Source organism: Hylaeus volcanicus, chromosome 5, assembly GCF_026283585.1.
Source record: "Hylaeus volcanicus isolate JK05 chromosome 5, UHH_iyHylVolc1.0_haploid, whole genome shotgun sequence".
Taxonomy (NCBI): Eukaryota; Metazoa; Arthropoda; class Insecta; order Hymenoptera; family Colletidae; genus Hylaeus; species Hylaeus volcanicus.
The window spans coordinates 6993363-7018883 of NC_071980.1; the positions used below are offsets into that span (position 1 = coordinate 6993363).

The 25521-nt window shown below is 36.0% G+C and overlaps 4 protein-coding genes across 5 annotated transcripts in view; 1 reads left to right on the forward strand and 3 right to left on the reverse strand.

Moving 5' to 3' along the window:
* Window positions 1-206: 206 nt before the first annotated feature.
* On the reverse strand, window positions 207-4678 carry LOC128877537 (regulator of nonsense transcripts 3A). Its single transcript, XM_054124918.1, has 5 exons — window positions 4178-4678; window positions 3333-3747; window positions 3087-3238; window positions 1001-1945; window positions 207-930 (listed from the first exon to the last, which is right to left on the reverse strand). Exons 1-5 carry the CDS (start codon window positions 4298-4300, stop codon window positions 718-720), a joined length of 1848 nt encoding a protein of 615 aa, XP_053980893.1. The 5' UTR covers window positions 4301-4678; the 3' UTR covers window positions 207-717.
* A 139-nt stretch (window positions 4679-4817) lies between these two features.
* Window positions 4818-13832, reverse strand: LOC128877535 (golgin subfamily A member 1-like). Its single transcript, XM_054124917.1, has 8 exons — window positions 13120-13832; window positions 12402-12798; window positions 12228-12316; window positions 11997-12125; window positions 8989-9516; window positions 6654-7181; window positions 6354-6584; window positions 4818-6235 (listed from the first exon to the last, which is right to left on the reverse strand). Exons 1-8 carry the CDS (start codon window positions 13228-13230, stop codon window positions 6080-6082), a joined length of 2169 nt encoding a protein of 722 aa, XP_053980892.1. The 5' UTR covers window positions 13231-13832; the 3' UTR covers window positions 4818-6079.
* Window positions 13833-13984: 152 nt separating this feature from the next.
* LOC128877533 (centrosomin) overlaps window positions 13985-25521 on the forward strand; it is a 32755-nt gene continuing 21218 nt past the window's right edge. The window contains exons 1-2 of one of the 2 annotated variants that reach the window (XM_054124914.1): window positions 13985-14137; window positions 21806-21861. In XM_054124914.1, coding sequence (XP_053980889.1) covers window positions 14088-14137; window positions 21806-21861 — 106 coding nt within the window. In that variant the 5' untranslated portion in view covers window positions 13985-14087. Of the gene's footprint in view, window positions 14138-16410; window positions 16699-21805; window positions 21862-25521 lie in introns of those variants that run through there. The other variant, XM_054124913.1, reaches the window with a different exon arrangement.
* The window catches only part of LOC128877539 (LIM/homeobox protein Lhx3), a 91984-nt gene continuing 82739 nt past the window's right edge, over window positions 16277-25521 (reverse strand). Inside the window, exons 11-15 of the mRNA XM_054124920.1 lie at window positions 21380-21728; window positions 19317-19401; window positions 19032-19245; window positions 16534-16718; window positions 16277-16417 (exon numbers count right to left, since the gene is read on the reverse strand). The gene's annotated coding sequence lies outside the window, so the exon portion shown is untranslated. The remainder of the gene's footprint in view (window positions 16418-16533; window positions 16719-19031; window positions 19246-19316; window positions 19402-21379; window positions 21729-25521) is intronic.

The window sequence follows — 25521 nt, forward strand, 5'->3', positions numbered from 1 at the left end:
ATAATTCCTCCTCTGTACATTACATTTACGTTGGTCTTGTTTTTTGTAAACGTTTGTTAGGGCCCACTGGCCCCCATCTAGCTAGGGTACCTCGGGGTTGCTAAGCCCGTACCGTAGTTGCATATTCGCTCGCTACAGTCCCTGAGGGCTCGCCTCCAACTAAAATTGAATAACTATTCATAAAAATGATAAATTTTACATATATATTAATATATTGTAGTGTTATAAAGCATGCACTGTATTAACCATGTATTTATAAAAAATAAAGAATAATTTATTAAAATATGTCGATGGTGCCATCTTAGAGAAACGATGGGAACTATTTTCACTACAAACTTGAATGTTTTGGAATATTTAATAAATAATAGTTTAATTCGTAAATTTATGACGAATGTTAATCCATCTATTGGTATTGCTGAACGAACAAAAAATTAATGTAATTGTCCGAACAAAAACTTACCGTATAATTACATATAATTATTTGAAGTAGGTTACTTCAGATGTTGTAATCACTTTTTCAGTAAAAAATATTAAATCAGAGTTTTTATAATTTACGAATGCATGAATTTAACGATATTAAGTAGGATACTTTATTTTATTATGCACTGTATGATAGTGTATGCTGTGAGAAAGACTAGTGTAAAAATGTTGTATGTTAACACAGGTTTGACGCATGTATCGCTAATGTTTTATGGGAGTTGTAAAACTTAGTATTTGTTATACCAAATCACGACTAACGCTACGTTTAAACGTCATAGAACGTACTTCCGTTCCAGCTTTTCCCGATTTACAAAGATTGGGTGTATTAGGATTCGGAGTAGGACTTTGGGAAAGAGATGCTCGTTCGTCGTTGCTAGATTTTTCTCGTTCCAATCTTTGTTTACTGAATTTTCCCATTCCAGGGCGATATATTTCCATGGTGGGTCGATCCTGTTAATATTTTATGAAAAATAAAGTAACCGAGTATATTATTAATATTTCAATATAAATAAATACGTACCTTGTTTCTAATCCTACGTTCCAATCGTGGATCTTTTTTGTCTTTTTCTTTATCCTCGTTTTCAACCTTTTGAAGATTATTTTGATCGCCGCCGTCTAAAGATTTATGTCGTCTTAAACAACTTCCATCTCCCGTACCTCCGTCGCCGCCACTTTCAAGGGAACTACGCCTCTTTGTGACTTTTGAATCTTTCTTCTCCTCGGGATCATTCCCCTGGTTACCTTCTTTGTTGATATGTTCGTTAGATTTTGACTTTTGCGTACATTTATTAGTTTCTTCAGTTGTCATTAGACGTACTGTCGTTTCCTGTGCAGACTCTTCCACTGCCATTATTTTTTTGTTGGTTTCCTCTTTTTCCTTATTTGTACTACTGTCTATATCATCGTTATTTTTTATAGATTCCTCTTTCTCCTTAATACTTTCGTATAAATCAACTTGTGATTCCTTTCTCTGAGAATCCTCTTCCTCATTTTTTAATTTTATACCACTTTCAGCATCGATATTGAACTCTAGATGTTGTTTTTTCGTTTCTGCAAGTCTTTTCTTTTCTTGCCTCATTTTTTCATAACTTTTACCCCGTCTTTCTTCAATTCTTCGTTCTCTAAAATCTTTAATATCCTCTTTAAAATCACATTTTCTATCGTCTTTTACATCGTTCCTTCTATCGTCTTTTATATTATCCCTTTCGTCGCGTCTTCCATATACTTTTTTATCATCGTGCCGTCTTTGATGTTTTATTTCTCTGTCTTTGTTTCTGTCTTCAAGTCTTTCTCTATACGCTTTTGTTATCGGTTTGGAATCTCGATCCCAAGATATTTTTTCACGTAATTTATCTTCTTTTTTAATACGATTTTTCATATCTTTTGATGGTAGTTTATCTTTTTCCTCTTTATTTTCTTTATTATCTTTACATGTTTCTTTATCAAGTTCTGGATTTTTTAAAACCTATAACAGAACGAAATTTTTATTTTAAGCGATGAATTATTACTATGTCTTTAACAATAGACCGTAGTTATCACAGTAAATTGTATAATAAATGACAATAAATCAAAACACAATTTTCACTTTTTTTTTCTAAAAACAATTTCTCTTACAAAATTTCATGTATACAAACTAGATGATAGTAAATTAATTGTATCTTAATAAATGCATACAAATTTTGCATACAATAAGAAACAGAAAATGTATATAGTATTTAACTAAATCGCATAAATAACAAATTATTCTTTCCCTCCCGTAACTTCATATCATTCGGTAAATAACGTAAATTTCCCTGCTAATCATTTGCAGTTCCTGTTTCATGAATGTTTACGATACGCTGGCAGTCCTTTCTCGCAAATCGTTTTAAAAGGATAAATTTTCGAACAATCGAAAACAGTGCTGCAACTTCTTGATTTTGATATTTCTACCGGTGTATCCATTTTCCAAGTTTTGTGTAAATTACTGAATTGAGATTTTGACAATGCAGAAAAATAATTTTTATTGCTAATGTACTGAGACGTGTATTTAGCGTTATTATAAATATAATTATTTTTAATATTAATCCAATGATCGTATTTATTTTTCCTGCGATTATTATTTTTTTCTTTGTAATTTCTCTCGTAAAAGTAAAATAATTTTGGATGTTTATTACTATAATGCCAATGCTCGTTAACGCGATGCATGCTTCTAACACAGTTTATGTATATTTCTGTATTTTCATTTCTATAAGATTGTTGCTGCACATTCGATGCATTCTTTTCCATTGGCATTGCGATTAGATTTCTATTATTGGAGATTTCTTCTTTGCATTTATAGAGTATACTCAGACTTTCGTTAGAATGATTAAGAAATACATCTTCCGACTTGGCAGTTGAGGTAGTGGAAAGGAAGGAATACTTGGTCTGGTTATCTTCAATGTTACATATGGACTGCAGGGTGAAAAGATTAGTATCAGCAAATACAGTAGAGAATAATGCTTAAAATTTAAGTATACAATTTTCATTATATATTAGGATACATTACACTTTTTTATTCTATACTGTATTTGGAGGTAAATTAAAATGTATTTGAACTAATAGATTGTAAGTAAAAAATATAGTATCACCTTAGATATAATGGGATCTTCCTTTTTTCGTCTCCTTTCTAAATCTCTTCGCCGTCGTTCCTCGCGTTTCTCGTCTCTGAGACGTTGTTTCTCCTGTTTCAGTTGTTTTACATGTTCCAAAAGTGGCGTGATAGTAACTTTCTTTGGTGTATCTATATAAACAAAGTACAAAATATGAATCTATATATATATATATATATATATATAAAACATATTGAAACATAACGTAATTGATAAATGACTTACTATCCTGTGGTTGATATGAATACTCTGTTTTTGGCTGTGCTACATTAGACTCGGCTTCTTGATTTTTAAGACTTTCTAAGAAACTAACATAATAAGGATCCGATTCTATAGTGCCACATTTTAAATCCTTCTTTTTCCCTACTCTTTTTTTTGGCAACCTTTGAAAAGGTGCAAATTCTACCACTGCTGGATATTCTGTGCCTTTGGAGTCAACAAATACATAATTATCAAATTTCTCCCTGAACATAAATATGTCTTGTTGCTCTGCAAAGTTAATATAAGCACGAGAAAAGGCAAATTGTCCCATTGACATGTCAGCTTTCACAAAATATAGATAGTCATTCTCTGGTAAAGGAGAGACTTGCTCTAAGAACTGATCTTGTGTCATAGTTGGAGGAAGTCTTCGTATTACTACCTAAAAATATAATTCAAAGTAAATAAAAATATGCAATGAATTATTTTTTTTCCAGATCATTGAACTTCCTTTTATTCATTATATTAATATAAATGAAATATTTGTTACTTTTTATTCAAAAATCTAAATTAAATGTTGTGACTAAATGTCAAAACCTAATCTAGTATTTTATGACAATGTTATATCTGCTCTGTGCATCATGTATGGTTTGTTATTTAAAATCTGAGACAATACTTCGTACAAGTTGCATCGCGTGAATACGATTTCTTTTACGAGAATGTCATGTAAATATTTTACGCTGAAAATAGAACTCGCATCGTCGTTTTGTCACGTACATGATGTCTATATAACATTGCATGCAGACGAGAAATACTGTACATGAACATTAAACGATTGACGATACTCTCAGCATCGTTGTAATCGATAATACCTTTGTCATAGGTCGGCATTTCTCTTTTTTATTATCTTTAGCTTTTCCGACATCTGGAGAACTAGTTTGTGCCTCATTTTGTGCGGCTGTCTCAGACTGTTGTGTTTCCTCAGTCATTGTCATCTACATTTATTTAATTTGTCGACAATTGAAACTTATTCGGTGTCGATTCGATTCACTCTGATCGAAATTAATGATTGGGGCATGCAATTTTCTTCGAGTCATCAAAATAAACGTTTCCGTTTACAAAGTTTTCGCGGCCATCTTGATCACTCAATCATAAAAAATACTATCGAACGAAGAGTTTCTAGCGACGAGTCAGGGTATTTCACTAGGTTAGCATATTTTTTGTTAACATTGTACGTCCACGAGATGGCGTTGCATTTGAATTACGTAACGTACCATTTAATTTTAGGAATTAAAATAGAAAACATGAGAATGATCATTTTATTATCATACGATAAGTGTTTCAAATGCAATGATAAAAGAATTATGCTTTCATAAACACGTATATGTTCATAGATGAAAACAGATAATATAAAATTTTATAAAATTTTTTCATTGAAAACAAAAATTCTCTAAACAAAACCAGATGACTTGTAACGGAAGTTCATTGGTCCGTAATGTCTCTTCCCAGGAGTGGGTCGATAAATATATTTTTATTCGTATTACTGCAATCGATATCTATATATTTACTCTTATTGGCTCTTTCACTGTAAAACCGTACTTATTATACATTAATAGAGTTATACGATCACAAATAATAATCATGGCAATTACTCATAACTTCATGAACAATGAAGCCAAAACAGGTTTTACCTAATGTTTACAACCGACCTGCAGCCACATCTATATAGAGTCTTAAATTTGTTAAGAAAATTCTAAGTTGCTTACATCATACAACGATGCAACGATGCAATAAATATGAAAAAATGTAATATTTTTTTTGTATATAAAGTGTTGCATACATAAAGTTCGTGTATATCAGGAAATTTTAAATTAAATATTTTGTCTTGTAATAAAATGCCTCGTATCGTAATGTATTCGTATACAGAAATTGAGTTAATTAGAATTCTTACATATTAAGTATTGCAAAGTGATTGTGTGTGTGTGTCTGTATGTGTGTGTGTATGTATGTGTGTGCGCGCGCGTATATATGTATGTGTGTATTACCTGGCATTTGCATACGAAAACAATGTATAGCGTGACTCAATGTCGAACATACATTGTATATTGTGTATATATTTCCTGCTAATTTATTTATGTTGATGTACACGATAGACATCGGTACCAAAGTCGGGCGTTAATCGTCTAATTACTCTGAGCTAATTAATCCATTACTCGATGCGATTACAAATTTAATCGTGAATAGCTTGCAACCATTATCGAATAAATTAATCACCATTCTGTTGCAAGGGACTAACGATTAACTGAACTCACCGGAAATTAGATCAATCTGACGATCGATTATTCAATGTGAATAATACGATGTCATAGAAATTAACGATTAATTCAACTGCTAATCATCATAAGCGATTTACAATTAATGCAATCATTAATCGATATTTTGATTAAATTTTGCCCAACAATGATCGGTACAAACTTCTATATTCAACATACTGATTTGTCTAAAGGTAACGTTCGTTACCGCGCGTCTTTGAAGCTCACTACGATCTATATCTCTAGCCTTTGTGAATAAATTATGTACGTATCGTAAACGTTAAATATTTTACAAAATTTATGAAATTCCTAGCTTATAAATTTGTTCGTCCCTTTCCTAATCGTTCAAACTGTTCTAGATCATTTGTTGTTGATCACGGATGCAACCCAACTTTTCGATTTCAACCACGAATCCGCGACCGCTTTCATGATACCTATAGGAAGTAGGATTTGTTTCAGCTATCAGCTGGGCGGTATAGCTTTGGCAGTTTGTCCAAAACCTAAATTTGGCCTGGTGCCAAACCATGACATTTTCCATTCTAAAGTTTCTTGCAGTAATCGCTCTTCCTCGGGGGAAAAATGTAGAAGAGTAGCGACCGCTCTCGTTAAGTGAAGGGCCTTGAAAAAAAAAACAAACAAAAGATACATCAATTTGGAAATTTATATAACGAAGGGGATGACCTCTTTTTCTTCGTTTTAATATAATTTAATTTATTTATATAATAATATAATTTACCTCGTATTCCCTACTGGTTAGGAACTTTATGAGAACATGTTTAAGGTATTTAAAGTTGACGTCATCATCTCTCGTGTTGTTATGCCTAGCAGTAACAGTCTTCGACGAACTTGGTTTGAGAATTGCTGCAGAAGGTTCTGCGTCGCTATCCAATGATGACGACGGAACTCTCAACTCTCGTTGAAGGGTCTTCTTCATATCCGATAACCGTTGCTGCAAGACTTTGATTGTCTAAAAATACACCCAAATATTAGTATCGTGTACAATAATTTCGTTAATATTTATTTTTCTTAAATTTACCTTGGTCTTTTCGTTCAATTGTTCTTCTAGATCCAGCAAACTACTTTTAAGAAGTTTCTCGCTCCTTTCCATTTTCTCATTGTTTCGTTCCGTTTCTTCCAATTCTGACAACCTTTGTTTCGTTTCTTCTAGCGTTGTCATTGCTTGTTCTATTTCCTTAATTTTACTTTGTAAATTGTGCTCGAGACCTTCTACCCTACTTTGCAATTCCCCATTTTCAATTTCATGCTGTCGATTCTCTTGTTTTACGATTTCAATATCCTGAGAGACTTGAGCATTTCTTAGCAGTGCGGAGTCTTTTTCGCCTCTTTCTTTTTCTAGGCATACTCTTAGCGTTGCCGATGCTGTTCGTTCAGATTCTAGATCTTCTCTCAAACGCGCTAATTCTAAGTGCAAAGAGGAATTATTCGTTCGTTCTCCTTCCAAAGAAAGACGAAGATGCGCTACTTCTGAGGTGGCAGCTGAAAGTTTCGTTGTTGTTTCTTCTAAGTCGTGTTTCATTTGGATGATCTCCTTCGAAGAAGATTCCTGGTAAGAGAACAAAGAACAAAATAACGTTAGTGTTACCCAATGTCAAAAGCATCAAGCACAGAAATTGTAATTTTGCATTGGTAGAATTTGCTGAAATGATTTGTAATATATATCTTTGGAATTCATGGTACAATCGAAGCTTATCACCGCAAAATTTGAAAGTATAACAAAATATATGATGAAAGCATGAGTAAAATTAACATGGAGCAATAACTATAAATTTTCAAAAAAAAAAAAAAAAGTATTTTATATAAATACTTTACGATACTTTGTGGTCGAGTTGGCATCAGAACTTGTACCTAATCTAAGTATAGAAGTTGTCCTTGTCTTCTGTTACTTATTATTATATTGTTAATTAGATTTTCAAGTTACCGATTATTAATAATAAATATTGGTAAGGTAGTTCGTTTACATGTATTATCTAGTTTGAATTCGACGAGTTGAATAAATGTTTGTTTAACAAAGAAATATTTTTCAAGTTCGAAGTAGAATGATTGATTGTTTATTTATTTTGTAACAGTTGTCGCTTGTGCCATTAATTCCAAAGCCCGAACCAAAAGTTTACTGTTGGTTCGAACATACTCGGTCGACGTGAAAAACTTTAACAATGACGTTTGGTTTTTCAATGAAGCTTTCAAATTCTTCTATTTAACCATTCTATCCTCTATTCTATATAATATACGATACGTTTTCCTTGAATCGTTTCCATCTGGACACGCATTCCTAATATTTACAGCAACGTAAACGTAATCGGACTGTGTTGTTGGTGTAGCAAAATATAATATAGTTTGTTACCCTGTAAGAAAACAATCGTGTACACATTCGTGTGTATGATATATAAAAAGCCGCTTGATAGGGGGATATAAAAATGGGTTAAAAACAAGCACAAAACGAATACGATATCTATTTAATTTATTTGTTTGTTTTCTTTATTCCACAAATAAAATATACAGAAATGCGTTCGTACATAAAAATGTTATTATGTTGATACTATTTAATTTTCATGTACAAAGGCAATGCGAGCGAAATATAGGATTTGAAAAAGTTGACCAAAATGACCTTGGTCGAGTTTGTCAACAAATAATGCCGAGTTTGATAAAAGTATAATATACGTAATAAATTTTCTGCATGCTCATAACGATAAATTAAAAAATTACGAACAAAAGAATGTGCTAGTAAATACGCATGAAATAAATGTTCTGTGCGTCAAGCACAAGCATCTCAGAAAAAACATGCAAGTAAATAGGCGACATGTAGTTTCCAATTACGAGTTAACATACGATGCCTCCTACGCGTTTCAGTACTGTTATAGTTATCGCGTGATAGCGAACTCGTCAAATAGTTCGCGAAACCGTCAAAAAAAGTGATCAATTGTCACGATTAACAACTAGGAAAAACTCTGATTTCTAAAAACAAACATCTAATCACACACAACTGCGAAACATTCAAATATGAAATGGTCACTTTCTTAAATACTAACTTTCCTTCTTTCGATATATCGATATGAAAAGCAAAGTCGATCGAAATACAAACAAAAACTGCTGCAATCTTATTTAAACTCGGAACTTTGTTATTACATACAAGCGATTGTATACTATAATATGCCTCGCATAATAAAAAAGAAAGATTCCATAAAGAAGAATAACACAAAAACTTCGAAGACTACTACTCATCCCTGTAATCGTTCGAGAAATCTGCCATTTGATATACAGGAAATATTCATTTCTTTGCATCTCAAGATCTAATGGAACATCTTCTTCAAAACAATCTAGTCCATGCATGACTACATATCGCGGTAACTCACAATTTGTCGCTTAAACTCTTCCACCTCATCATCGACGCTGGCCCGGAGCTCTTTCAGTTCCGTGGCCATCTCGTCGATGTCTTCAGCCATGCGCAAAAGCTTGGCGTCTTTCGTAGCCATGACAACATTGTTCACCTCTATTTCAGCTTCTAGGTGTTTGATCCTTTGTCTCAGTTTTTCGCTTTCCTCTTCGACTCGTCTCCTTTCCAGACCTTCCTCGCCAGCCTGTCTGCTAAGTCTTCCAACTTGCGTTTCCAAGCTAGATATCTTTCCCGACCAACTAGTTTTTATATCGGACAAATGAAGATGTGCCTCTTCTAATTTCCTTTCTAACAGTGCTCTTTCTCTCATAAGATCAGCTATTCTCTCGTCAACCGTTACTTGATCGTTAGTTCCTAAAGCAACTCTTTGTTCTAACACAAAAACTTTATCCTTTAGGTGGCGTACTTCTTCCTCAGTCAGTGCCAGTTGAGAGGAAAGTTGAGTTTTCTCGCGCTGAGTAGAATGACGCAGTGTCTCCATTTCATCCTGGAAATGGCGACGTTGTTATCAAAGATGTATGTTACTCCTATTGTTATTACAATTTGCTCTGCGAAGCTTTGTCGCGAACCTTACCAAAGCATTGCCAGCACATAAATATGAGTTATAGTATCGGAAATAATTCAAACCTTATGAACCCAAGATTAAGCAAATGATGATGAATTCAATGAATGACAATAATATTGATAGTGAACAAAATGATGAAAGAAAGTAATGAAGCAGAAATAAAGCCTGAGTTAAATCAATTTCTTGTTGAAAAAAATTGATAAAGACTTTGTCGTTTACTATAAATGAATACAATAGCAATTGAATTTGATAAAAAAAATGTATAAAATTATCCACTCATTATCTGGAATTAATTATTCCACGCTGTTACGAGAGTAACAACATTGGAGTGTGAGTACTGCAGTAGAAAGAATTTAGATATTTTAAATGAAATTTTATTATAATATGAGAATATTTGTATCTATTAGACCACTTCCATTAGTTCAGCGTTTCTCAAACTAGGATTCACAGGTTTTCAGAAAAAAAAAAATAGATATATTGTATTGATGAATAAGAAAAATGTTTCTTGTAATATTTTTTTATTACTAAAAGCATTTTCAAACTTAGTGAATCATTGGTGATAGCTTTTTCAAGTTTATAATCTTCTTATTTTGTTTCTAAGAAAAGTAATAGAAGATACTTTTAGCAAAAAATAAAAATTAGATAAAGTAAATTTGTTTGTTTAGAAATAATAATTTAATTCTATTCTGGGGAGTTTGGATAAGTTTGAGAAACACTGCACTAGTTACATGCATTTCTCCTAAGTTATAAAATTTTGCACCAGGGAGAAAATTACATAAACAGCAACACTGATGTAAGTATAATTTATAGAAGTTATTTATGTTGCAGAATAGCAGCAAAGCTTTAAAGACGTACCTCTAGCATCAGCAGTAGCAGCAGCGAATTAGCGGAAATTACCGCCTACTCTGATCTCCAATGCTCTCGTATATCAAAGTTTTCCAATCTTCATGCGTTTGTTGTTTTCACAAAACTTTTCAATATCACTTAGGTTTTGCTCATGTTCCATAACCAATTAAAAGAATTTTGTTCTTTCATAACTTGTTTGTACTCGAAAGATGTCTACCTTCTCTGAATGAAATTTTATCAAAATGAAATCAAGAACTCTTCTAATAAAATATTTGAAAAAACATTTTAAGAGTACAAGTAAGAGTTATGGAACATATGCGCATTTGTTTCATTTTTAACGAATGTCCGAAATATATGTTCGAAACTATCAAATACTTAAAGAGTCTCGACCGTAAGTCGCAAAGTACATCATGGATTGGTATTGTGTATCAATATAAAAATGTGCGGAAAAAACATGGCCAATCGTGACAAAAACAAAAAGCTATATATAAAATAAAAAAAAATATCAAACAGCTTCAAAATAAAGTTAAAGTATTTAAAAAGAAGCGTGCTTATATCTAAAAAAATATATGGTCGTTAACTTCACAAAAGACCATATGACATGTAACTGGTATTACAAAAATAAAAACAATGTTTAAACAAAACGATAAAATAAATATGAACAAACTGATTTTTCCATGCACCTTTAACCGTTTTCCACGAAAAGACGTCCCATATTATTAATGAGTACAGAGTACGATACACAATATAATAAAAATACGTGTTTCAAAATTAATCTATACTAGAGGTAAACCAATATATAGTTTCCGAATTAATATAACATTAAACTTATGCATAGAAAATTAGTTCATTCAAAGTAGTTTGTTTTTACTAAAAATATTGTTAAAGAAAATAAATATACCAGATATTTGTCTCAATTAACAATTTCATTTTATCATGCTACGAATGCTATAATTGTTGCTTAATAAATCAACATTATTTAAATTCTTTAGTAGTACACATTCTGATGGATTGTTAAAAAATTGTTATTTGTAAATAGTTATTAGTTAGCAAAAATATATGTTAATAATATTTACTTTGAATAGTACTTCCCTTTCGTACATATGCATCGCGGAAATAGAATGATATGTAACATTCGGGAAATCATTAATTTTTCTTCAAATAATCAACTGCAAAATTTCTCCTCAAACTGGTGACACATTTATACATACATGAAAATTAAATGTAATTATAAGACATCGTGTAACACATACAGCTAAAACGGTAGTTACATATGTGTAATTTGATGCTTAAAAATGGCAAATTCTTTTGATAAATGTCACTGGTGTAATAAACGTTGTGGAAGATTTAAAAATAAAAAGTGTATATAAATCTTTCTGAACCAAAATCATTAAAATATGCTCCATGTTTACTTACTCAAATGGTGTCAATCAAGCAACTTATATTACATTAACACAATTACATGAAATAATTATGTTAACATAATCTTATAGTTCATGGCGTATTCGAGGTGATATTCAGAATCAACCAAAGCAACTATCGCATAATGTACTCACCTGTACGTTATTCAGTTCATCTTCATATCGCCTAAGACGTGAAACTTCGGACCTTAGGCTTTCAATTTCGGCAGTGGTCGCTTTTAAATGTTGCGTTTTTTCGTCTACTTCTTGTTCTTTAACCAGTAACTTAAATGAGAAAGAAGAAAAACATGCAGGTGAAACATAACTTTTCTGAAGTATAACATAATAATATACAGATATATTTATATATATAAAAATGAAACATACTAAATGTTTTACTTTTGCCATCTCCTGTATTTGCAAATCTTCTAGTTGTTCTGCATCTTCTTGAAAACTGTACAATTTCTTTTTATATTCTGAAACATGATAAAAATAATAAAAATATAAAAATTTGTTCTTCCAATTACAGTGTATCAAACTGGAATCCCAAAATAAGCACACCTTCCGCATCTTTAAGGGCCAGTTCTACAGATCGTTTTGTGCGTTCTGTATTCTGTAATTCTTCTTCCAATTTATTTTTTTCCTTTTCCTGTTTTTCAACAACTTTTTTCCACTCTTTCTCTCTCTCATAGAGCCTTACTTTCCATTCTTCCTCCTTTTTTTCCATTCGTTTCATTAATTCTGCCTCTTTTTTGGCTAACCTTTTCCTCCATTCCTCTTCCCTATTCTCAAACCTCTTGATGTCTTTCGCGGACAATTGCATACCATCGCTTAATTTAAGATCAAACGTACTACTATCCCTTTTCAAAGAGATTGGTGGAGAAGGAGATGTTGTATTTTCTTCACGTGAACCATCTAATGAAATTTGGGATCCAGTGATGCTATTCATGGAACCTGCCTGTAAAATATACAAAAACAACCATACAATTAAAGAGAAGTCATAACGAAACTCATCATCGGCAGAGTACATTCCAAGGAGTTTCAAGACATTAACATAATCGGATGATAAACACACGTAATACTAATGAATATCTGGAGAACATATGTAGAAACAATAAGTGATATTTAATTTCAATTACTCATGCGTTTGCTCGGTAATTAACGATACGAAACGATGGCAAGAAACTAATCAGTGCCTATAAATAAATCTATCGTTCGTTTATGGTAGCGATATCGCATTATATCGATACCTATATCGCGTACACACAGAAATGTTTACCTGGGACATATGCTTCGAGTTAATACCGCGCACGTTGCCGGCATTTCTAACGACAGTTGACACGTCACTCCCAGTTTCCTCTCGTATTTTATTCTTTAACGTCGCAAACATGTTGTAATAATACCGAAGGGGACGAGCAGAAAATGACAACTACCACCTGTCAACGTTGTTGTGCTGACTCTTGTGCCCGCCTATCAGGGCAACGTTAATAAAGATCAGGGAACAGAATCGTAACGTGCCAGGAATTCATTCTTCAACAATACATCGCCACGCTCAGTTTCATTGAGTCATCGTTAAATCATGCGACATACACGCGACGCAAATTTTACGAAATCAACTGGTACATCAAAGATAGACGATTGCCATTCTGGCCACTCGCGAGTTAACCACACACCAACAGATACCAAGCCACTGGCTCAGAAGTCGATGTATATATAGCTTCTATCCCTCCTGTTTTCGGCAATTTAGGGTACAATTGCATTAAGCGCGAAATGCAAATGACAGAACTGCTCGATGTTCTGTGAGGATGTCACGAATATCACAGTTTAAAAGGGTTTCGTCACGTGACAGTTAACACTGCTTCGACAAGTGTATACTTTGATTAAAAAACAACGAGGACAATGCACTAAATAGATGCAACGCTTTTTATTCCACAGTGTGTTAATTACATAATATTGCCACCGTTTCTAAACTGCGTTTCATTGTGGATCTATCCTTTTTATTGTGTTTCTAGACCAATGAAACTATCGGACTGCTAGGAACGTTTCGTTTTAGAGGTTAGAAACAAAATGTCGTCGTTGGTAGTATTGACAGCGGCGCGGTGAAACTATAGCACGTGGATTTAGCGCGTGCAGCGGAAGCATTCGGAGTTAGTGTTTTTAAATTTGACGGTTGAAAGTGTACGTGTTTGATGTTTGTCTAATTTTAAGTTATACATTGATGAATAATTGTGGTGAGATCGAATTAAAATGGGGGAATATTTAGATGACACGGCTGCAGTGGTAAATTACTTCGAAGAGTAAGTACAATTGTAAAATTTAGCTTGTTACGTATGACGCTATTTTTATCTTCGACAGGAGGAGGTCTGTTTTTCTCGTAAATTGTCATCTCTTTAATTCTATGCCCTACCACTCCGAAACAAACTTTGATGCAGGTTATTTGGTCTTATACGTGTTTTGTATTACGTATTTGTTGGTTAACATCAAATATCATCAAGTATTGTTGTTTACTAAGTGACAATTGCCTTTTACAAATCCACTTTTTAACATGTTTGAAGTTGTTTAATTCTAAAGAATTCGTTTATTCATAACATTATTTTATAAGTTTGCTATAGATCTTTATATGAACATATCCTTTTGTCGAAAAGAAATAAATTGTGTATCGTAGTCATCTTGTACTCATTATTATCTATTGTTATTCATAAAGTGTCTGTTAACATGATCAATAACAGTGATCTGACGATTTTCTAACATTTCTGTAAATTTTCAGGGCTAGAAGATTACAAGTACGCCTTCTTTGTAAAACTTACGATTCTTGAATGTTAAATGAAACAATTTTTATATCGGATTACATTACCACGTCATGATGATAAGCTTACCTTACATAAAACACATTAAATTACGAGCCAGAAATTTGTAATGGAGCTCCTACTAATTAATCATTTTATAAAATACTATACTTTTACGTTACATATATATTAGATCAGAAACTAAAATATATATATTCGTATTAAAAAAATATAAGACCATTGTATTAATGCCTTTAAGTTTTCTATATGCCTTGCACAATAAACATTGAATTATTCGTTGTTTGTTCAAACAGTGACTATCTTATTCAGCAGGGTTAGAGGTCACTCTTTGCTGTAGTGGTTCTCAAGTAAAATTTTATTCTATGAACTGCGCGTAGGAAATTCGGTTTTTCGGAACGCTCGGAACACAGGATGTGCTTTATCAGAAAAGTAGAATCGTAAAGCAGTCAGATATACCGAGCAGTAATCGGTGCGTAATCGAGTCACTTTACACGTCAGAAGTTCGTGAAATTTCTTTCAACAAGGATGAAGATACTTTCCTGCAAATTTCCCCTCAGAGCATTAGGAAGATTAATATTATATTATTTAATCTTGAATGAAAAATGAGTCGATATTGATATAATCGAAGAACTAGGATCCTTCGTGCTAATTTCATAACGGTATTGGAAATTACTCAAGTACCTCTCCTACCCTTTGCTACAGCGTTATTTTCCCTGATCACCGTAACGAATAGTCTCTAATTCCTCTCCGCTAGCCTACTTCAAAGCGAGATTTGCATACAGCCAACATGAGAGTCATTAATGAGAGACACTGCGTTTGACCGATGCGTTTCGTTTAGTCTGCTAGCAAACCCTGCTTTTATCTGTTTTTGTCACTCGTCTCTCCCTTCAACCACGCGCGCACCGTCTGTTCTTTATCTCCGCTACTACGAGAGTATTCGTCCCTCTTTCGTTCGGGCTCTGCTCGATCATCTCTGTCGCTCCTGGGGTCGCTGTACACGAATCTTTCCGACCTTAAACCCTCCGCCCTCCGTCCCCTAGCTGGCCCCCTCTACAATCTGTGCCGCCGCCTGACTTCAGTCGCGTACGATCCGTCGCTGGAGCACGAGGAGTCGCAGTTGTTGCACTTGTTCGAAAATAAACGTGCTTGCTCGTATCATTCTATCGCGACAACGATAAGGAATATATTCACGGACACTCGTGTATTGTGTGCGACGTACAAGTGAAATTTTCCCAATTCCATTCGCGCAATCGTACAATCCCCTCGCGATGGAAGACGTTAGACCCGCGAGGAAACGATTGCTCTCCTCCAAAAGAACTGTGTTCAAGTACAAACTGCTGATTCAGTGACAGGGTGCCCGTTTCTCAGGGGTCAAGTTACCGGTTTTTTTTTGTAGTTTCTTCGCTGGGACACCCTCGAGCCAGCAAAGTGGACAGTCGAACAGTTAAAGGGACAGTGGAACTAGAGTGTTTTCGTTGAGACAAGTGAATCATCTGGCGTGTCGTCTCGAGCGAGAGTTATCTCACTGATCGATCCAGGAGCATATAGGTCGCGCTAACGTGATTCCAGCTCGGTGGAGATTTTTGTTTCCTTTTGGACGGTTCGACTGCGCAAAAATAATCGTCGAAAGTATCCTTCCAATACCCTTTCGACGGTGGTTCTTAAGACTGATGGGGAGGATTCGTTGACGTTGACGATATGCTCGCTTGAAACTCTACCTTGAGGTAGACCAACAATTCTGTGCCAAATATACGTGCCAAAGTGTTTTCACTGAAAGTACAACTTTTTTTATTAGTATTAACGTATCGAACGTTATATATCGTTGTTGTAGTTTTATTCGTAAGTTTCGTTTTCGAAGCGTTTCGCGTTTCGCGTTGAAGACTCACTGTTGTTTTGTACGAATATTGGATAGTATTTTTAAGCGTTTCGATGAGGAACAATTGTCGCAATATGTTTTTCGCCGGCTACGGATATTCCAATCATCAACAAAACAGTCCTTCGTCGCCGACCAGGACGAGCGTCTGGGGCACCGTTTACAGTCCATTTCGTAGGTGAGCACTCACTGGTCAGACTAAAATAGATAAACGACATTATCATTTATGTAAAAACTTCAAATAACGATTAAGAAATAAACAGTTGCTCGGTACTTGTTGTTACATCAATATTAGAATTTGAAATACAGAATGAAATATTTGATAAAGACGAACAAATTTAATTATGCAATTGAAAGCGAAGCGATTCTCGGTACTCGACTATTTTTAACGAGCATAGTTTCGAACTTTGATTCCACTGTGATGTTGGTATTGTAAAATTGGGACGGCCTGTTTTTGTAATTCACGCGAATTGGGGTAGCGTGTGCCCTATTTTTCTGGTAGTATGACGTCATTCGTAACGCGGTACCACCCTCTGTATTTATATATTGCTCGCAATTTTGGAGCAGAGGACCAAGTAAACATCGGATATTAAATATTTCTTGAAAGACTAATACGGAAATACTTATACTTAAACTAGAGCAACAAATGATTAAATATAAAAACCTGAATTCATTTCTATACGTAATACATGATAAACAGAATATACTCGAGACACCTAGAAATTACTATTATTAACTTACATCGGCATACGTTGATATAGATAATGGAAAAACTACTCAAAAAAACTTTATTCATTATTCAAAAGATCCTGTAATAAAATAATGAATCACTTGTGGCCAAGAAAACAACGTCAAACGATGATGTCATTCGAGCAGATTCATCAATCCAATATTTACTCCGAACTTGGGTTTTACTCGAACATTGCAAATCAAGTTTAATATCGCGCTATCCCGCTGCGCGTGGTGTTGAACGATAGTAGAACGACCTCGCGTTGACGTGCAAAGTTCCCTCAATTACCAGATCGTTAACCGTATTAACTTGCCCAGTTAAACAATTAGCTCGGCCCTGTCGAATGGAAACCATTGTTTACGAGGCGATGCACGACCCGCGGTAGCGTTCTTACGTCGCGACGCGTGGGTGTCCAGTGGGCGAAAGAGTTCGTTTAAGGCCTTTAATGAACGCACGCGACACTTAGCGAGCCTATGCGCATGCAGATCGTTGCAGTTTAGTCGAACTTGTCGGCGACCGTGCTGCGCACATACGATCCGCCGTGTCACGACCTTTGGGGCGATAAATCGCGAAGGATTCCCTTTGTTTTCCGATAGATTTCCAGCTGGGACGAGTGGGACTCTTCAGGTAAACAAAACGGGCCAGCAGCTGGCAAGGAAAATTATTTTCCAAAATAGAGGAATGCACGAGAAAACTTTCCATGTAGAATTATCGTTCCAGGACTGGACTGAGCTTGATAAACTATTTATGTTCTGATTAGTCAAACAATTATTATTATTTCGTGCAATAACCAGCTTGTAACAACGGTTTCGTCGCAATAAAGATACATTATACAATTATTATTCGTATGGTAAAATTTATTCGATTAAAATCAATATAAACGAATCGTGGGCGAGTCTACTCGTCTACGTATCTTAGATACATGCAGTCTCTTTTAAAAAATAAGAATACAATAATTTAAAAAGATAACTGTCTAATAATGCCTCCATAAAAAAATACAAAAGTAGTACAACGTAGAATAGCTATTGGCACGTCTCCGGCGCCACGATTTTCAATTTCCTGGAAGACTAACGGCACATGGAATTGAAAGAGACTGCATTGTAGCGGTTTCTTTGATTTTCGTTCCAGCAATGAAATATTTATTGCTGTTATTCGAGGCTGTCAAACCGAATCCAGCCGTCGCGCATCGAAAAACTAACAAGGCAAAGGTTTGCCCCCAAAATATTCACGACAAACAATCTATATTTAGGTAACCAAAGGGCGGGCATCTTTTATGTAGCTCTAGTTACTTTGACCCGGCGACTCGCTTCCGCCGCAAAAACTTTGTTCTCGCGCTTTCAATGGGAACCATCGTATTGCGCGTCGAAGGTAATCTTAAAGTCGAGGAAAAGCCAGGCAAATGCAGCTCCATTGAATGTGGAAACATCTTGAAACCAGCCGAGACTCTCTGTCCAAGTATATCAACGAAATTGCGATTCGAATGGAGCAATTGTCTGTTCGTAAATTTGATTTGTGATGTTAGTAATTTTGAAATATTCTACAGGGAAATGTAATCTAGACTCTAGATTCTAGAATTATAATTCTAGAATTATAATATAATTAGTAGCAGGAAATTAGTAAGAGGAATACTTCACTAAAACTTATATTACTTCGATAACATGGAGTGATCTAATATATATTTATATAGTCATGTATACGTAAATATATGATTTACGTTAGATAATATCCGAAAAGTAATTATCGAAAGAGATTCTCCAGAATCCTATAGAAAGTCTGTATACCTCACTGTGGATTCGATTGAAGCTTGAAGCACGAACTGCGTGCTCCTGTTTCGGTCCATGCCACCATATCTGCTCTCCAGTATTGATTACTTACACAACCACCCTCCACCTTACCAGATGACGGCAACTCTGTGCGTCATTCCATAATATTGTTTCCATTCTTGCCATTTTCACTCCGAATTGCAGCATCAAAAACGGTCACTCTTCTTTTGAGCTAAAAAATAAAATAATAATAGATTGTCTATTTCACTCAGCTGATAACAATGCTACTGTCTCCACACTCACCGCAATAAGTCAAATAATAACACATCTGGCAGGATGCATAATGGTCCAGTGGTGAAAGGGTCGAACTGCTAATCCAGACTCTTACCTAAATCGTTACATAATAAATCTTAATTATATAATCACCAACGTCGATTATCACTTGCTCTCATTTACCAGATAAATTAAAAATCGCTATTTTCTATAGTATACAAAGATACAGTTGTATCGTACATAATGGATACGCGTTGACCTCGGTCATAGCGTTAATAGGCGTTCTATGTCTCACTCTGAATTTCACGGTTAGAATTTCCTTTACGTAAACCCGTCTTTTGCCCCTCGTAAACTTCGTAATAATAATATCAACGCCGCTGTTGTCACCCGTGGGCCCTCTTCGCGACTTCGTTTCGGTCAGCGCGACTTCTGAAGCGTTCTCAGGGATTCCGAGAAGTCTGGATCCGGATTAGTTAAACGCGGACGTTAAGGGTTGCGCTTAATATATCAGAGTCGGATGTTGAGTCGTACGGACGAAAAAGAGGATGGGGGAGGATCGCGAATAGAAAATAGAAAACTTTCTTTATCTTCGATGGAATCGTCGCCCAACCGAGAGTGGCAAAAACTGGTGCCTTGACTTTATTTTTCTCGAACCACGCTATTGGATCTAAGAAATTTTATTTCGAGATGTAGATCGAGTTCTATGCCTACGAGTTAATTTTATTTTTATTTTTGGCGACTTACGCGGTGACGGTATATTGACAGTAGCATTATCCGTTATGCTAGAAACAAGGAGAAAAATGCACTGGAGGGAGGAAAATGAACTATCGATAAGAGGTAGAATTAATATTGACCTATTCGTCGGTTTGCTTGATAAGTAATGTTTGCTCGTATGTTGGGCGGTTTACTAATTTTAACTGGAAAGAGATTAAGTTCGCCGATTTATCTTTCAGCGAGGGTGATTCATAATCAGCTGTTAATCATACAGTATATATAACTATAGACTGCGAGATAGCAGCATTACTGCTTAGGAATCCCCTTTAGTCCTTATTCGCAAACAAATTGTTGTTCTTAGAAAGTTCAGAATATCAGACTACTTCAAATGTAAGACGTGTCTAATGATTTTTTAATAAATCGGTATACATAGCACTCAAAAAAAAAAAGAAATGACATTCACACGGTTTCCTTAACGTTTACAGATTTAAATGAAAAAATTGTCCTTGTATGAATTACTTTTTTAAATATTCTACGGGGTCACTCATTGATGGTTTAGGGTTCGAGGCGACTTTGGGCTCGGATATTCCAGACAGCGCGGGGCTGGCAAATAATAGCAGAACTCTTAGAACTTGTTAAGATCCGCGACAACCCGACTGGAGGGACGTTATCCCGTTAATTACTCATTTCGCGTTTCAACACTGGCCGGCAGGAATAGCGTTTGGATGAAATCTAAATTAAACCTTTCTGGAAATTCTGCATTTCCTTATTGCTTTTACGTAGTTTGAAGTGGCCCGGCGTTATAAATCACTGACATGCCACGCAAACGGTTTTGCATCACGTTAAGCCGCGGTTCGTTCGAACGATGAGAATCGCAATAAAAATCTGGGTCGCGTTTAATTATAACGAGTCGGTCCTCGAGAAAATTTCAGCCTCTGCTGGCAGGACGACGACGATCTTGCTCCATTTCGTTCGTTAATTCGGTGCTTCAATTAATCCGGAGGAACTTTTGGGAGCAGCGCTACCGTAGCGTGATCTTTGTCGATATGCTGATACCTAACCAACTTTGTAGTACCGTTTCAAATTTCAAATGTGACAACTAGACCGCGGGTGTTTATGCAAGGATGCGTACAAGTGCGCGAATATATAAAATATGGTAAATAAAATACACTTCGAGATTACTGCTACATATCAAGATTTGCTTTCCTTTCTCGTTTAAAATTCGAATCGAACATTTTTACGCGACGCAACGGAAAACTATAATCGATCCGCTCGAATTCTCGCGTGAAAATTCCTGGAGGGTAATTCCAACGGCATTCTTCGAATTGTCGACGATGGCGCTGATTAATCCCTTATGTATGCGTAACGCTCGTCCTTACCGAACCGATGTTTTGGTCTTGGGCGATCGTCGTTCCGTAAATAGAAGTCGAGTTTCATTTTGATCCTTTTTAAAAGTTTTATCTAATTCGGGTCTAGTTCGGCGCAGTCTGTTCACCGTAGTATCAGGACCCACCAAGTGCCTCCACCTCCGTTTTCAGACGTATTCCGAAAATAAAACCGTCTTCGAGTCTTTTGTCGTCGTCCCGCCGAAAGCGTAAAAAGAGATTCGTCTCCCTCGACTTCTTTTCTTCTTCTTGGACATTTTAGCGCCATGCCGCGGTCGAATATCGATGGAAATATAGGGCAGAATTTGATATTAAAAATTCTTCTTATCTTCGGGAGATTCCTCTGAAAAATTATTGCTTAGGTGACTCTAGTCGTTCGATGCCCTTGGATTTGCGATTAATTATTATATTTTGTTGCAGCACGACTATGACCATGCCGGATATCTCGATGAGCCAGACCCTTCCGTTAACGAATGGTAAGCGAGGAATTTATTTTTCTAGTTTAGTATACTGTAAGTTCATAGTTTCGTACCGATATTTTCATATAATTCTATATATTAAAAGTATAATATTGCCCCAAACCACGATACTATGAAGTATATATCCTGTGCACAAATCGAAGAAGAATTGCGTAACTACGAATAATCTGCAGAAATGTCTTCCTTCGTCGCTTTCTTATTTCATCTCTGTTAATGATGCGTTAAAGTGCGCATTGTGATCGGAAGATCGTCGCTTTTTGCACATCGAGAACTGTGGATCGTTACGAATGGACCGGATACAATTTTACGGTCTGCGATCGAGGCTGATCGTTGCGTAATAATCGATCACGGAGATGTATTTATTACTTGTAGCCCTGTCTCGTGTCGCGTGAAGATGCCCAACCGAGATTAGCTGATTGGTTTCAACGGCAAACCACCGATATATTGGGTCTGACAATGGAGCGATCAGTTACCTTCCTCTTTCCCTAGCGAAACTACCTTCATTGGTCATTTCCCTTAAGCAATTGCGCCTCTATCGGCATCGCACAACAGACGACTGCGCTGCGAGACGAGCCGTCGCAGTTGTCGAATCTTTTCATATGGAAAATATGTACATAATTACGTATCGTAACATTACGATATTAATGTATGCAAAAGATGACGTCATGTTATTTTTATATCGTATAACGAAGATAATATTATTATTAATTATCACAATATTATAATGTAACAAATATGTGTATATATTCTCTAATATCTTGATCCTTAATAATTATATAATCTTCATACATGTGTAGAATCATATAAGACGCATCATCTTTCGCGTTTAACTGCAGATGTTAATTATTGTCACGACACAAAACTATTATTGTCCTGTATGTAATCAGACCCATAAATATTCGTACCGTCTGTGCTTATTGAAGGGATTTGTCTAAATTAAACGATAGCTTTGATATTTCCAAATAAATTGTTCGTTACATATATGCAAAGTTACATATATGTAAAGTTTATCCATGTACATATTTATAATGAAACATTTATTTGAAAACATCGCACCACCTCGAATTAACAATTATTACGCACTAAAACATAATTCGTTACAATAAAGTCATCTACTTGATTACCACCGTGTTAGACCAACGACAATTGCACTGTACCACATTCGACAGATCATATTTTCAACGGGCAGTGCTATTTCTCTGGCCATTACCGAGAGAAAATTGCACCAGCAATTGTTGCTCTGAGAAAAAACTGCGCTACAGGGTCCCCTACATCAATACGACCATGCTCGCGACTCGTTGTAGGCGACCGTGCCGCAGAGTTAAGGTAACAATAGCAACTGGAGAAATTCTGTCTAATAAAGACCAGCGCGAATTCGTATACGCGGTGGCGTCTCGGCAATTGCATCTATTGCGATGAAAACAGGGGCAACGAACCTAGTTCCTCGCTGTAACAGCTATTTCATGTCTACGCCGACGCAGACGTTATCTAGCGTCTGTAGCAGGGGTGGTCACGGCCCTAGATTCGAGTTCGACATCCAGCCAAGTACCTTCGGGCTTATTAATTATGGTTCTATGACGAATACTATATTAGATCAATAGTAATTCAATTCTAAATCAGTTTAGTGGTAATCGAACTCGTAATTTAAATGCAGAAAGGTGTAGAGAAGTTGCAGCGTCGGGAACCAGTGGCCATCGGCTGAAAAATAGGGCAACGTGGTCACCGCTGGTTTATAGTAACGCATAAATTTGGCCCAGGGTAAACGAATCCGTGCCAGAGCCGCCCGACGTCTCCTGTTTTCGTCCACGTTTCCGTGATCGGCAGATCTATAGATAAAATCGCGCGTCCACTGTTCTCTGCCATAGTTAATTTAATTATCCCTCGTCGTGAAACAGCTGCGCGCAGCTTTTAATTCGGATAACACTGTCTGGGCTGTGCGCACTTGTTCGCTGCTTCGAGATCTCCAGATAATCGAAACGGTCGTTCGACGGATCGCTTGATCCGACGAATGGTATTAATCATAGACAGGGAAGCTTTTGTGTGGCGGAATCGGCCGGGTCACAAACAATTTCACGAATGCCTCTTCTTGTCCATCGGAAATGCCGATGATTTTCCTGAAATAGGATTCGAGAATTGTTGAATACGTCACGGGGTGGTTTGGAATGCGACGAATGCTAACGTTAAGATTTGTCGCGGGCTCCTGCTAAAATTAACAATGGCTGGCGAAAATAAAAGGGATTGGTTTCTCCTACGATTCAGTGTTTGGCATTTTAGATTATGATATTCAAAGCTTTGTAGGCTCATAGGTTATAGTAATCGATCTCGTGGAACCTCAAATAGATTCTGGCGAAAATGAAAGGGATTGGTTTCTCCTACGATTCAGTGTTTGGCATTTTAGATTATGATATTCAAAGCTTTGTAGGCTCATAGGTTATAGTAATCGATCTCGTGGAACCTCAAATAGATTCTTTAAATATAAGAACAAATGTATTTAACATCATAAGATACAAAGCTGTTGGAGTGGTTAACAGTATACACAGAGCTTCGAAATATCGTAATGCAATCTAAGAATATGTATGGCAACCAAAATAACAAATACTGAATTGTTTCAAACCAATCCTCCTTCTTTTTCATTGTTTACACTTCTATAACAATGATTTTCCATTGGTTCTCAATTTCCACTGTGGTTATTGACAGTAGCGTTTGCAAACAGATCCTCACGAAGGGTGGTTAACAATATGCCCGACTCTAAAATTACGCGGAACCAGAGAGGATTCGCGCACAGACGCTTGACGAGTTGGTCTAACGACGGTGGTCGAGAGCGTTCGAAGCTCCGGTATTCAATACAAATTTCGCATACCGCACCGTGGAAAGTTTAGACGCTAGAGGAGAGCCGGGCCAGCTGGAGCAACAAACAACCAGTTCGATTGGACAATGCACCCGTGTGCGGCTATCTGCCAGCAACATCGCCGCCGAATGTTCGCAAAGGTGGCGAATAACGCCGCCGCGTAGGACCAACGTGGCAAACGTGTTACAGAAATAAATACAGAACAGAGTCGCGACACCGTCGCGGTTCCTCGTGCTCCTCTTGTCGCGGGCCCACCGAAATAAATGGACCACCGCTTCCTGTAATCCGAGATCGCGATAAACACTTTTCTAGGATACTCGCGGCGACGCAGTAATTGTTCAAATCGATTAACTTCTTTGGAAAAAAAAAAGAAAAATTACTTTTGACGTACAGTGGAAATTCTGGTTGCAAAACGGTCGCGAGAAACTTGAATATTATACAGAGGGGAGTTATAATATTCTTTTTTAACGAGGTATGTATCAAATATCGTCATTGAATTGAGATTTTTAGGGGATGGAGACATTTTTCCTCGAGTAATCCGTATTACCGACCGAGTAATCTGTATTACCGACAGAGTAATCTGCATTACCGACAGAGTAATCTGTTTTACCGACCGAGCAATCTGCATTACCGACCGAGCAATCTACATTATCGACAGAGTAATCTGCATTATCGGCAGAGCAATCTGCATTATCGACAGAGTAGTCTGCATTACCGACAGAGTAATCTGCATTACCGACAGAGTAATCTGTTTTACCGACCGAGTAATCTACATTATCGACAGAGCAATCTACATTATCGACAGAGTA